Source organism: Pristiophorus japonicus, chromosome 21, assembly GCF_044704955.1.
Source record: "Pristiophorus japonicus isolate sPriJap1 chromosome 21, sPriJap1.hap1, whole genome shotgun sequence".
NCBI classification, from domain to species: domain Eukaryota; kingdom Metazoa; phylum Chordata; class Chondrichthyes; family Pristiophoridae; genus Pristiophorus; species Pristiophorus japonicus.
This window is the reverse complement of record NC_091997.1, coordinates 57,218,002-57,232,570: the sequence shown is the minus strand read 5'-3', so window position 1 is coordinate 57,232,570 and position 14,569 is coordinate 57,218,002. Positions and strand designations below refer to the sequence as shown.

Genomic DNA, 14,569 nt, shown 5'->3' with positions numbered 1-14,569 from the left:
GCAAATGGCATGTTGTCCTTCATAGCGAGGGGATTTGAGTACAGGGGCAGGGAGGTGTTACTACAGTTGTACAGGGCCTTGGTGAGGCCACACCTGGAGTATTGTGTACAGTTTTGGTCTCCTAATTTGAGGAAGGACATTCTTGCTATTGAGGGAGTGCAGCGAAGGTTCACCAGACTGATTCCTGGGATGGCGGGACTGACATATCAAGAAAGACTGGATCAACTGGGCTTGTGTTCACTGGAGTTCAGAAGAATGAGAGGGGATCTCATAGAAACGTTTAAAATTCTGACAGGTTTAGACAGGTTAGATGCAGGAAGAATGTTCCCAATGTTGCGGAAGTCCAGAACCAGGGGTCACAGTCTAAGGATAAGGGGTAAGCCATTTCGGACCGAGATGAGGAGAAACTTCTTTACCCAGAGAGTGGTGAACCTGTGGAATTCTCTACCACAGAAAATGTTGAGGCCAATTCACTAAATATATTCAAAAAGGAGTTAGATGTAGTCCTTACTACTAGGGGGATCAAGGGGTATGGGGAGAAAGCAGGAATGGGGTACTGAAGTTGCATGTTCAGCCATGAACTCATTGAATGGCAGTGCAGGCTCGAAGGGCCGAATGGCCTACTCCTGCACCTATTTTCTATGTTTCTATGTTTCTATTACATTCCATGAACTCATCCTCCAGACGACCTTTGCCAATTTGATTTGACCAGTCTGTATGAAGAACCCCACGATTATTACATTACCTTTGTTGCAAGGTCCGACTATTTCTTGATTAATATTCTGTCCAATGGTATAGCTACTGTTGGGGGGGCCTATATACTATTCCCATTACTCCAAGGAAATTAGCTTACCATTTAAAAACAAAACAAGGGAGGTTTCAGTCTGGCATATATTGTCAGAGAAGAAGACCCAAGGTGTAAGTTTGTGATTCAACACTCATGGGGCGATCAGTCAGTGCCTGGCACTGTTGGCACAATAAATTGTCCAATACTGTCGCACACCACACAGGCAGCTTGGGCATGGAGAGCCTCCACAATCCCACTAAAGCTCAAGGTAGAGATGACAATTGCTATGTAATTGTTGGCTCCATTCAAGAATGACTCACTTGTGGGAGTTCGTCTCCAATCTAATCCTGATAAACAGTTGCCGTTTCCTTGGCTTTAATATCAAGAGTCTCAAAAAGCTGTCAGGATTTTCTGACTGGGCCATCCCATCCGAGAGGCTCAGGAGTTACCAGAAACTACAAGCCTAAGGGGAACCCGAGCAACCGGAGCAGCAGTTAATCCTCCAAGAGCCAGTGACAAACAGATTGCTTGTATTTCCATTCAGTCATCTTCCCGCAGGTGCCAGGGCCTCCCACACTGCCCGATCATCGTCCGTCCATCCCTCGAGCCACATCTCTCCCTGGTCATCGTCCATCAGTTGCTCGAGCCACACCTCACCCCTTCCATCCACTTGGGCTTTCAACACAGTCGAAATTTCTCTCTTTTCAACAGAATATTAAAGCAGGAATGGACAACAAACCAGGAGCAGAAAGACACATTGACACACAGAGTTGAATTGCCACACAGCGATGTTCAGCTCCACCAATGACCGGGGGGAGGTGTGGGAGTGATTTGAACCCTACCGCTTCGGGGGAAACCAGGCAGGTGGGCAGCTAATGGCAGCCAGTTTATTGGCCCACTGGTTGGGCCAAACGGCAGTTTCTGTGCTATATATCCGATGGAATTCTATGACATTGAGCTCCCTTTCCTTTGAAGGGTGGTAACCCGAATTTTGCGGCCGGGGCAGGAAGTCCAGCCCCAACTGGGTTACCACGCCCAGTGTGTTTCTGGGGAGCTGAGCCTGAAGAGACAGGGGATGCAGAAGCGACCAACAGCAAGGGACCATGGTCGGTGATATTGAGGCTTTGGAAAGGTTCAGAGGAGGAGCACGAGAATGATTCCCAATTCAAAACACCTTAGCTACCTGGAAAGGCTTGATCTCTGCACATTAGAGGAGGGTAGATGCAGAGACCATTTGATCGAGGTCTATAACAGAGACATTATTTCAATGTGATCGGTTGGGTTGGACCAGGAGTCATGTGCATTACTGACACTAGTCCAGAAGTATGTGGGATGTAAGGTGGTCCGTCTTTCCCCAGAGGGTAGTGGGCAGTGAGTGCGGATATAAAACTTCCAGCGAGAGCTGGTCCAGTGATTGGCTGGGAGAGAGAGATCACCTCATATCACGGTCAATGTGGCTCCTGCAGGCATTCGGATTGCCTCGAGGGATTTGAAAGGAATTTTCATTCCAGAAGAGGCTACTATTCTGTGGCTGCACCTGATGCTGTGTGCCTTCAGCCTAAGTGCCTGGTGCCGTGGTACAGGAACGAACACTCCCCCGAGCTCTCAGGTCGGGTCACCCTGCCCCACAGCACACACAGATGGAATCATCAGTCAGCATGATAAAGGATATTACCCAATCAGAGCCCTTCTCTTCATTGCCCTCGCTCTCAGGCCATGGTGATTCGCCAGCCTTACCCTCCAATCGCCATGCCTAATCCCAGTTCCCCATTACCGTGCAAACAGGACTCTGCTGCTGAAGCAATAATGAGAAAGGTCCTGTGCCCACAGTCAAATGGAAGGAAATAGCTTGCATTTGTATAGTACCTTTCACATCCTCAGTATAACCCAAAGCGTTTCATGGCCATTGGTCTAAGGAGCTGTGATGACTGAAGCAGTGTTACCCTGGGGGGAGGGGGCACCGGGGGGGGGGGGGGGCGTACACTCGGGGGGGGGGGGGGGGGAGTGCACCCAGGGGGCAGGGGTACACCCGGGGGGGAACGTACACGCCGGGGGAATGTACACCCGGGGGAGGAGGGGGAGCACCCAGGGGGCAGGGGTATACCCGGGGGTGAACGTACACCTGGGGGAACAGGGGAACGTACACCCGGGGTGTGGGGGGGCGGGGACATACACCCGGGGGGGAGGGGGCGATACTCACAGGTCGGCGGCTTTTTCTTGGATTTGGACTCACACCAAATGGACAGCCCGTCCTCCTGTAGTCTCATCTGACGATCCTTCTTCCAAAAACTCGACTTCACTTTCTGTAATTTGCTGCCTTTCAGCATGAACTTCACATCTTCATCTTCGTGCAGTCCTGGGGGAGAGTGGAGGGCAAGGGTCAGAAGCCAGCCACTCAATGACACAACCTCCACAACGGGAGCCTCCTTCATTTGCCGACTGGATCGATTTCCCACTTACATGTGTGCATCAAAGTTATTCCCTCCCACGATTTAGGTCAGTCCGTCTGTCACAGTCCGAGTCCTGGTTAAGCGAGCAGATCGATGACCTGCTCTCTGATATTGCCAGTCCTGCGGGATTTAGTGGGAGTCACCAGCGGCCCCAGGACGGGTACAAGGGGAGCTAACAGGAGGCACACACCACCCCAATTTCTAGGCCTCAATCTTCAGTTTGGTTTCTCAGTAAGAATAAGTCTAATTCCCTGAGCCCTTCCACTGTCACTGACTGGCTCTGGTTGGGTGAGCAGATGTGTGTGTGTCTGTGTACGTCTGTAAATGTGTGTGTGTGTGTTTGTATATTTGTCCACATGTGTACACGTGTGTGATGTGTCCAAGCATGTGTTATGTGTATTGTGTCTTCATGTGTGTGTGTGTGTGTGTGTGTGTCTGCTTAGAACCAGAGAATGGTACAGCACGGGGGAAGGATTCGGCCCATCGCTCAGTCCCGACTCTGTGACAGAGTTGTCCAATTCAGTCCCACTCCCAGCTTTCCCCCAGAATCCTGCAAATGAGTCCACTTCAAATACATGTCCAATTGCCTTTTGAAAGTTCCTGTGGAATCTGATTCAATGGCCCTTTCAGGTAGAGCGTTCCAGATTATGACAACCCACTGTGTGAAGGCATTTCCCCTCATTTCCCCTCTAGTTCTTTTGGCAATTATTTTAAATCTGTGGCCTCTGGTTAGCGACCCAGAAGCAGTTTCTCCCTCCCTGCTCTATCAAACCCCTCATTCTTTTAAATACCTCAATTAGGTCTCCCCTTAACCTACTCCACTCTAAGGAGAACAATCCCAGCTTCTCCAGTCTCTCCACATAACTGAACGTCGTTATCCGTGCTATCATCCTGGTAAACCTCCTCTGCACCCTCTCCAAGGCCTTGACATTCTTCCTAAAGTGCGGTGTCCAGAATTGGACACAAGCCTCCAGCTGAGCTCCAATAATGGATCTGTAAAGGTTTCGCATGGCCTCCTTGTTTTTGTACTCAATGCCACTATTTACAAAACCAAGTATCCATATGCTTTCTGAACGCCTTGTGTGAATGTATGCCCACTTGTGTGTGTGTCCAGAGAAAGGTTTTGAGGAAGTGTTTGAAGTGGGGATGGAGATAAAGGAGCCTAGAGCAGCGGATCCAGAGGACAGGAACACATTAACAGAAACGTGGCCACTGATGGGGGAGCCAAGGGCCAAGAGCTTGCCTTTCACCCACCACCCCTGTGCTCGCTGACCCACACTGGCTCCCGCTCCAGCAACATCTCAATTTCAAAATTCTCATCTTTGTTTTCAAATCCCTCCATGACCTCACCCCTCCGTATCTCTGTAATCTCCTTCAGCTCTAACCCCCCACCCCCCGCCAGATGTCTGCGCTCCTCTAATTCTGGCCTCTTGAGCATCCCAAGTTTAATCGCTCCACCCTTGGCGGCCATGGCCCCAAGCTCTGGAACTCCCTCCTTAAACCTCTCCGCCTCTCTACCACACTCTCCTCCTGTAAGGCATTCGTTAAAACCTACTTCATCTGCCCTAATATCTCATGTGGCTCAGTGTCGAACTTGGTTTGATAATGCCCCTGTGAAGCACCTTGAGTCATTTTGCTATGTTAAAGGCACTATATAAATACAAGGTGTCATTATTGCATTTTTATTCTGAAGGGCAGTGGCTGCTGTTATGTAGACACACATGACAGCCATTGTGCACAGAGCCCTCTGAGAGGTGGGGGTGGGGAAGGGGGCAGTCTCGTAGGACTGGTTCATTGGGTGAACTCAGGGAAAGGCCAGGTAGTGATTTAAAGTGGGGAGGAAAGTTGTGAATTTAACTCTGTGTGGCATGGGGAGAGGCCAGGATGATGCCGATTGGGGTGTGGGTGTGTGGGTCTGTGTGTGTGTGTGTGTGTGTGTGGGTCTGCGTGTGTGTGCGTGTGTGTGGGTCTGCGTTTGTATGTGGGTCTGCGTGAGTGTGTGTGGGTCTGTGTGTGTGTGTGGGTGGGTCTACGTGTGTGTGTGGGTCTGCATGAGTGTGTGTGGTTCTGTGTTTATGTTGGTCTACGTGTGTGGGGGTCTATGTGTATGAGTGTCCGTCAGTGCATGTGTGTGTGTGGGTCTGTGTGTATGTGGGTCTACGTGTGTGGGGGTCTATGTGTATGAGTGTCCGTCAGTGCATGTGTGTGTGTGGGTCTGTGTGAGGGTGGGTCTGTGTGTGCTCGTCTGTGTGGGGTTGTGGTTCTGTATATGTGTGTGTGTGGGTTTGTGTGGGAGGATGTGGAGTCTGTGTGTGTGTATCTGTGTGTGTATGTGTGGGTCTGTGTCTGTGTGTGTGTGTATCTGTGTGTGTATGTGTGGGTCTGTGTGTGCCAGTTTCAATCAGTTGTAATTTGTGGAGCCAGAATCACTTTTGTAAAATGATGAAAGATGTGACTGTTTCGAGTATTGCCGGGCGTGGCGACAGGCTGTCTGCCTTCACCGTGATACCCAGCACCTGACATCACAGTGAGAAGGACGAGGTTGCTGGTTGCCCAGTAACTATGGGAGACCCAATCTGGGCATTTGTACTTTGTGTTCTATTATCTTGATGGAAAAGTATTTGGCAAAACATTTTGGTTGTTTTCATGAAGCAAAGGTAGGAAGGTGGGATGACACTACACGCAAGTGTTGCGAGCGAGTGATGGGCACCATCGCGGGGTCCCTGAAGCGACGGCCTCGGCCTGGGGACCAGCAGCTGTATGGATGTGAAAGACGTAAGGACGGGAGTTGAGCGAAGAGTTAATGGTGAGAGGGCTGCAGCTAATATCAGCCGTGTGTCGGCTGGAAGTGCTCAGCCCGGAGCTAGGAGCACCTCGTGTGATCACAATGTGAGAGAGCAAGGATCAGACACTGTGGGTCATTCCCGTCCACTTTATGGAGCACAGCTTCGGCGGGGAAGGGAGAGGATGGGCAGCCAATCGGCCAGACCCGTGCCAGTGCCAACGCTTCATGTGTCAATGCACACAGCACCAGCAGCCGATCAGTCCCAGGCAGGCCCACAGCCAAGTCTCATTTGGCCCTCCAGCAAAGTCATGCACGTTCCGTCAGACAGCACTGGGCAGTGAACAGGAACAGGAGCCCTGAGCGATTATACTGGGAGCAGCACATTGACAGGCCCAGCACTGAGATGGCTCATCAGAACAGGGCCCGACCCCACAACCGACCCCGGACCCGATACCTGACCCCACACCCGATATCCAACCCCACAACCGACCCCGGACCAGATACCCGACCCCACAACCGACCCCGGACCCGATACCTGACCCCACACCCGATACCCAACCCCACAACCGACCCCGGACCCGATACCTGACCCCACAACCGACCCCGGACCCGATACCTGACCCCACACCCGATATCCAACCCCACAACCGACCCCGGACCAGATACCCGACCCCACAACCGACCCCGGACCCGATACCTGACCCCACACCCGATACCCAACCCCACAACCGACCCCGGACCCGATACCCGACCCCACAACCGACCCCGGACCCGATACCTGACCCCACACCCGATACCCAACCCCACAACCGACCCCGGACCCGATACCCGACCCCACAACCGACCCCGGACCCGATACCTGACCACACACCCGATCCCACAACCGACCCCGGACCAGATACCTGACCCCACAACCGACCCCGGACCCGATACCTGACCCCACAACCGACCGCGATACCCGACCCCCACAACTGACCCCGGACCCCAATACCTGACCCCACAACCGACCCCGCACGCCGATACCCGACCCCACAACCGACCCCGATACCCGACCCCACAACCGACCCCAGACCCCGATACCTGACCCCACAACCGACCCCGGACCCCGATACCCGACCCCACAACCGATCCCGGACCCCTATACCCGACCCCACAACCGACCCCGGACCCCAATACCCGACCCCACAACCGACCCCGGACCCAGATACCTGACCCCACAACCGACCCCGGACCCGATGCCCGGACCCAATACCCGGACCCGATTCCCGGACCCGATACCCGACCACCACAACTGACACTGGACCCCGATACCCCAATACCCGGACCCCGATACCCGCACCCACAACCGACACCAATACCAGGACCCCAATACCCAGACCCACAATTGACACCAATACCCAGACCCCAACACCTTCTGGTGTGAATGGCTCAGGAAACCTGCAAGAAACCTGCGCTCCTCCAACTCTGGCCTTTCAATTATCCCAGATTTTAATCGCTCCCCCATTGGAGGCCGTGCCTTCAACTGCCCGGGTCCTAATCGCTGGTATCTCTTTGTGTGGCTCGATGACCAATGTTGTTTGCTAACGCTCCTGTGAGACACTTTGGGATGTTTTACGATGTTAAAGGTGTTATGTAAATACACATTCCTGTTGAAACGTACAGCGGGGAGAGTTCGACAGTCTCGGGACCTCGCCAGGGTCCGCTGGCGGGAAACAGGGAGTGGGTGATGGTGATCCAGTCCTGTCTCGGTCCCCAGTCCCCACCTTCCCCACCACCAACCTCTCGCTGCCCGACACCTCAATACTCAGTAAACCAGTCTGCTACTCACAGATGGTGAAATGTACAGCTCGGTACAAAGGCCTCTCGCCTCACTTTCTAATCTTTAATTGTTCCCATGTCTGTAGGTGGACGGTTAACCACAGAGATGGACGGGAGAAGGTAATGTGCGAGTCTGGGTGCAGTTAACACAACGTCACACTGTCTCAGTGAAAAGCACGTACCTCAGTACGAGACAACATCTTTACAGAATATTTCATTACACAAACCATGTTAACTATCTCAATCACAGTGGCATCAACACCTGGGAGCAGTACAAGAGATCGCTGTGGCAGCAAACCTGCACTCCATGCCCCAGGGCCTGAGACCTCTCCAGTCCTGGGTACACTGCCCTATACCCACCTCTATACCCTGGGTACACTGCCTATACCCACTCCTATACCCTGGGTCCACTGCCTATACCCACTCCTATACCCTGGGTACACTGCCTATACCCATTCCTATACCCTGGGTACACTGCCCTATACCCATCCCTATACCCTGGGTACACTGCCCTGTACCCGCCCCTATACCCTGGGAACACTGCCCTGTACCCGCCCCTATACGCTGGGAACACTGCCCTGTACCCGCCCCTTCCTCCTGCACCAGCCTCTGTACCCAAGGGAACACCATGGCTGTTCCCCGTGCCCTATTTTGGGCTGTTTTATATTGTGGGCCTGTGCCAACATGCTGGAGCTTGACATTCAACAGAGGGAAAAGACTGAAATCATTTCCTAAAAGTTTCCTGGTATCATCAGCAGACTGCTGAGAATTGGCCAGTATTGCTCACTGACCATGACTGACTGACTAAATGACCACTCCCACTCTGCTGAAAGGAAGTTAATTGCCTGTCGATGTTGAGATTGTATTTTGGAATTCTATGAACAGACAAGGCTCTGTCAGCCTGTGTGTGTAGTGAGCATTGTTCCACACTCAGCCCCCAGGGGTACTGAGCAGCCCCACAACCACTCCAACAATCCGATCATTTTAGTCTCATTTTCAAACTCCAGCAAACAGGCTCATGACTTAAATACAAGCCCCTCCTCCCAGTATTTCAATACAGTAATACTGAGTATAAGGGGGAATCAGCTAGGAGCCCGCACACTGACAGTCCACACACCGATCGTCCGTTCACATACTGTCCGTCCGTCCGCTCACTGACCGTCCGTCCGTCCGCTCTCTGTCCATCCGTCCGTCCGCTCTCTGTCCGTCCGTCAATCTGTCCGCTCTCTGACCGTCCATCCGCTCTCTGACCGTCCGTCCGCTCTCTGACCGTCCGTCCGCTCTCTGACCGTCCGTCCGTCCGCTCTCTGTCCGTCCGTCTATCTGTCCGCTCTCTGACCGTCCGTCCGCTCTCTGACCGACCGTCCGTCCGTCCGCACTCTGACCGTCCGCTCTCTGACCGTCCGTCCGCTCTCTGACCGTCCATCCATCCACTCTCTGACCGTCCGTCCGTCCGCACTCTGACCGTCTGTCCGCTCTCTGACCGTCCGTCCATCCGTCCGCCATCTGACCGTCCGTCCATCCGTCCGCTCTCTGTCCGTCCGTCCGTCCGCTCTCTGTCCATCCGTCTGTCTGTCCGCTCTCTGACCGTCCGTCCGCTCTCTGACCGTCCGTCCGTCCGTCCGCACTCTGACCGTCCGTCCGTCCGTCCGCTCTCTGACCGTCCGTCCATCCGCTCTCTGACCGTCCGTCCGTCCGCTCTCTGACCGGCCGTCCGTCCGCTCTCTGACCGTCCGTCCGTCCGCTCTCTGACCGGCCGTCCGTCCGCTCTCTGACCGGCCGTCCGCTCTCTGACAGTCCGGCCGTCCGCTCTCTGACCGTCCGTCTGTCTGCCCGCTCTCTGACCGTCCGGCCGCTCTCTGACCGTCCGGCCGCTCTCTGACCATCCAGCCATCCGCACTCTGACCGTCCATCCGTCTGTCCGCACTCTGACCGTCCGTCCGTCCGTCCACTCTCTGACTGTCCGTCCGTTTGCTCTCTGACCGTCCGTCCGTCTGTCCGCTCTCTGACCATCCTTCTGTCCGTCCGCTCTCTGACAGTCCGGCCGTCCGTCCGCTCTCTGACAGTCCGGCCGTCCGTCCGTCCGCTCTCTGACCGTCCGTCCGTCCGCCCGCTCTCTGACCGTCCGTCTGTCCGCTCTCTGACTGTCTGTCTGTCCGCTCTCTGACCGTCCGTCCGTCCTCTATCCGTCCGTCCGCTCTCTGACCGTCCGTCCGTCCGCTCTCTGACTGTCCGTCTATCCACTCTCTGACCGTCCGTCCGCTCTCTGACCGTCCATCCGTCCGCTCTCTGCCCGTCTGTCTATCCGCTCTCTGACCGTCCGTCCGCTCTCTGACCGTCCGTCCGTCCGCTCTCTGACCGTCCGTCCGCTCTCTGACCGTCCGTCCATCCGCTCTCTGACCGTCCGTCCGCTCTCTGACCGTCCGTCCGTCTGTCCCCTCTCTGACCGTCCGTCCGTCTGTCCGCTCTCTGACAGTCCGGCCGTCCGTCCGCTCTCTGACAGTCCGGCCGTCCGTCCGTCCGCTCTCTGACCGTCCGTCCGTCCGTCCGCTCTCTGACCGTCCGTCCGCTCTCTGACCGTCCGTCCATCCGCTCTCTGACCGTCCGTCCGCTCTCTGACCGTCCGTCCGTCTGTCCCCTCTCTGACCGTCCGTCCGCACTCTGACCGTCCGTCCGCTCTCTGACCGTCCGTCCGTCTGTCCGCTCTCTGACCGTCCGTCCGTCTGTCCCCTCTCTGACCGTCCGTCCGTCTGTCCGCACTCTGACCGTCCGTCCTTCTGTCTGCTCTCTGACCGTCCGTCTGTCTGCTCTCTGACCGTCCGTCCTTCTGTCTGCTCTCTGACCGTCCGTCCTTCTGTCCGCTCTCTGACCATCCGTCTGTCCACTCTCTGTCTGACCGTCCGTCTGTCCACTCTCTGACCATCCGTCTGTCCGCTCCCTGACCATCCGTCCTTCTGTCCGCTCCCTGACCGTCCGTCTGTCCGCTCTCTGATCATCCGTCTGTCCGCTCCCTGACCATCCGTCCTTCTGTCCGCTCTCTGACCGTCCGTCTGTCTGCTCTCTGACCGTCCGTCCTTCTGTCCGCTCTCTGACCATCCGTGCGTCTGTCCACACTCTGACCGTCCAGCCGTCCGTCCGCTCTCTGACCGTCCGTCCGTCCGCTCTCTGACCGTCCGTCCGCTCTGACCGTCTATCCGTCTGCCCGCCCATCCGTTTGCTCTCTGACCATCCGTCCATCTGTCCGCTCTCTGACCGTCCGTCTGTCCGTTGTCCGCACTCTGACCGTCCGTCCGTCCGTCCACTCTGACCGTCCGTCAGTTTTCTCTCTGACCGTCCGTCCGTCTGTCCACTCTCTGACCGTCCGTCTGTCCGTCCGCACTCTGACCGTCCGGCCATCTGTCCGCTCTCTGACCGTCCGTCCGTCCGCTCTCTGACCGTCCGTCTGTCGGTCCACTCTCTGACCGTCCATCTGTCCGCTCTCCGTCCGTCCGTTTGCTCTCCGTCCGTCCGTCCGTCCACTCTCTGACCGTCCGTCCGCTCTCTGACCGTCCGTCCGCCTGTCCGCTCTCTGACCGTCTGTCCGCACTCTGACCGTCCGTCCGTCCGCTCTCTGACCGTCCGTCCGTCTGTCCGCACTCTGACCATCCGGCCGTCCGCTCTCTGACCATCCGGCCGTCCGTACTCTGACCGTCTGTCCGTTGTCCGCACTCTGACTGTCCGTCCGTCCACTCTGACCGTCCGTCCGTTTTCTCTCTGTCCGTCCGTCTGTCCACTCTCTGACCGTCCGTCTGTCCGTCCGCACTCTGACCGTCCGGCCGTCTGTCCGCTCTCTGACCGTCCATCCGTCCGCTCTCTGACCGTCCGTCTGTCGGTCCGCTCTCTGACCGTCCGTCTGTCCGCTCTCCGTCCGTCCGCTCTCTGACCGTCCGCCTGTCTGCTCTCTGACCGTCTGTCCGCACTCTGACCGTCCATCCATCCACTCTCTGACCGTCCGCCTGTCCGCTCTCTGACCGTCTGTCCGCACTCTGACCGTCCGTCCGCTCTCTGACCGTCCGTCCGTCTGTCCGCACTCTGACCGTCCGTCCGTCCGCTCTCTGACCATCCGGCCGTCCGCACTCTGACCGTCTGTCCGTTGTCCGCACTCTGACCGTCCATCCGTCCACTCTGACCGTCCGTCCGTTTTCTCTCTGTCCGTCCATCTGTCCACTCTCTGACCGTCCGTCTGTCCGTCCGCACTCTGACCGTCCGGCCGTCTGTCCGCTCTCTGACCGTCCATCCGTCCGCTCTCTGACCGTCCGTCTGTCGGTCCGCTCTCTGACCGTCCGTCTGTCCGCTCTCCGTCCGTCCGCTCTCTGACCGTCCGCCTGTCCGCTCTCTGACCGTCTGTCCGCACTCTGACCGTCCGTCCGTCCGCTCTCTGACCGTCCGTCCGTCTGTCCGCACTCTGACCGTCCGTCTGTCCGCTCTCTGACCGTCCGTCCGTCTGTCCACTCTCTGACCTTCCATCCGTCCGCTCTCTGACCGTCCGTCCGTCTGTCCGCACTCTGACCTTCCGTCTGTCTGTCCGCTCTCTGACCGTCCATCCGTCTGTCCACTCTCTGACCTTCCATCCGTCCGCTCTCTGACCGTCCGTCCGTCCGCACTCTGACCGTCCGTCCGCACTCTGTCCGTCCGTCCGCTCTCTCACCGTGAATCCGTCCGTCCACTCTCTGACCGTCCATCCGTCCGCACTCTGACCGTCCGTCCATCTGTCCACTCTCTGACCGTCTGTCCATTTTCTCTCTGACCGTCCGGCCGTCCGTCTGCTCTCTGACCGTCCGTCTGTCCGCTCTCTGACCGTCCGGCCGTCTGTCCGCTCTCTGACTGTCCGTCCGCTCTCTGACCATCCGTCCGTCCGCTCTCTGACCGTCCGTCCGTCCGCTCTCTGACCGTCCGTCCGCTCTCTGACCGTCCGTCCTTCTGTCCGCTCTCTGACCATCCGTCCGTCTGTCCACACTTTGACCGTCCGTCTGTCCGCTCTCTGACCATCCGTCCTTCTGTCCGCTCTTTGACCATCCATCTGTCTGCTCTCTGACCGTCCGTCCGTTGGCACTCTGACCGTCTATCCGTCTGTCCGCACTCTGACCGTCCGTCCGTCCACTCTCTGACCGTCCGTCCGTTTGCTCTCTGACCGTCCGTCCGTTTGCTCTCTGACCGTCCGTCCATCTGTCCGCTCTCTGACTGTTCGTCTGTCCGTCCGCAATCTGATCGTCCGTCCGTCCGCTCTCTGACCGTCCGGCCGTCCGCACTCTGACCGTCTGTCCGTTGGCTGCACTCTGACCGTCCGTCCGTCCGTCCACTCTCTGACCGTCCGTCCGTTTTCTCTCTGGCCGTCCGTCCGTCTGTCCGCTCTCTGACCGTCCGTCTGTCTGTCCGCACTCTGACCGTCCGGCCGTCTGTCCACTCTCTGACCGTCCGTCCGTCTGCTCTCTGACCGTCTATCTGTCTGTCCGCTCTCTGACCATCCGCCCGTCCGCTCTCTGACCGTCCGTCCGTCTGTCCGCACTCTGACCGTCCGTCTGTCCGCTCTCTGAACGTCCGTCCATCTGTCTGCTCTCTGAACGTCCGGCCGCACTCTGACCGTCCTTCTGTCCGCTCTCTGACCATCCGTCTGTCTGTCCGCACTCTGACCGTCCGTCCGCACTCTGACCGTCCGTCTGTCTGCTCTCTGAAAGTCCGTCCGTCTGTCCACACTCTGACCGTCCGTCTGTCCGTTCCCTGACCATCCGTCCTGCAGTCCGCTTTCTGACCGTCCGTCTGTCTGCTCTCTGACCGTCCGTCCGTCTGTCCACACTCTGACCGTCCGTCTGTCCGCTCCCTGACCATCCCTCCTTCTGTCCGCTCTCTGACCGTCCGTCTGTCCGCTCTCTGACCGTCCGTCTGTCTGCTCTCTGACCGTCCGTCTGTCCGCTCTCTGACCATCCGTCTGTCCGCTCCCTGACCATCCGTTCTTCTGTCCGCTCTCTGACCGTCCGTCCGTCTGTCCGCTCTCTGACCGTCCATCCGCTCTCTGACCGTCCGTCCGTCCGCTCTCTGACCGTCCGTCCGTCCGCTCTCTGACCGTCCGTCCGTCCGCTCTCTGACCGTCCGTCTGTCCGCTCTCTGACCGTCCGTCCGTTTGCTCTCTGACCGTCCGTCCATCTGTCCGCTCTCTGACCGTCCGTCTGTCCGTCCGCACTCTGACCGTCCGGCCGTCCGTACGTCCGCTCTCTGACCGTCCAGCCATCCGTCCGCTCTCTGACCGTCCGTCCGTCCGCACTCTGACCGTCTATCCGTCGTCCGCACTCTGACTGTCCGTCCGACCGTCCGTCCGCTCTCTGACCGTCCGTCTGTCGGTTCGCTCTCTGACCGTCCGTCTGTCCGCTCTCTGACCATCCGTCTGTCCGCTCCCTGACCATCCGTTCTTCTGTCCGCTCTCTGACCGTCCGTCCGTCCGCTCTCTGACCGTCTATCCGCTCTCTGACCGTCCGTCCGTCTGTCCGCACTCTGACCGTCCGTCTGACCGCTCTCTGACCGTCCGTCCATCTGTCTGCTCTCTGAACGTCCGGCCGCACTCTGACCGTCCTTCTGTCCGCTCTCTGACCATCCGTCTGTCTGTCCGCACTCTGACCGTCCGTCCGCACTCTGACCGTCCGTCTGTCTGCTCTCTGAAAGTCCGTCCGTCTGTCCACACTCTGACCGTCCGTCTGT

General features: G+C 57.2%; 1 protein-coding gene across 2 annotated transcripts in view; it reads right to left on the bottom strand.

Annotated features, from left to right (window-relative positions):
• LOC139234009 (1-phosphatidylinositol 4,5-bisphosphate phosphodiesterase delta-3-like) overlaps positions 1 to 14,569 on the bottom strand; it is a 355,874-nt gene that overhangs the window by 312,109 nt on the left and 29,196 nt on the right. For both annotated transcript variants that reach the window (XM_070864801.1, XM_070864802.1), the window contains exon 2: positions 2,988 to 3,143. In XM_070864801.1, coding sequence (XP_070720902.1) covers positions 2,988 to 3,143 — 156 coding nt within the window. The remainder of the gene's footprint in view (positions 1 to 2,987; positions 3,144 to 14,569) is intronic.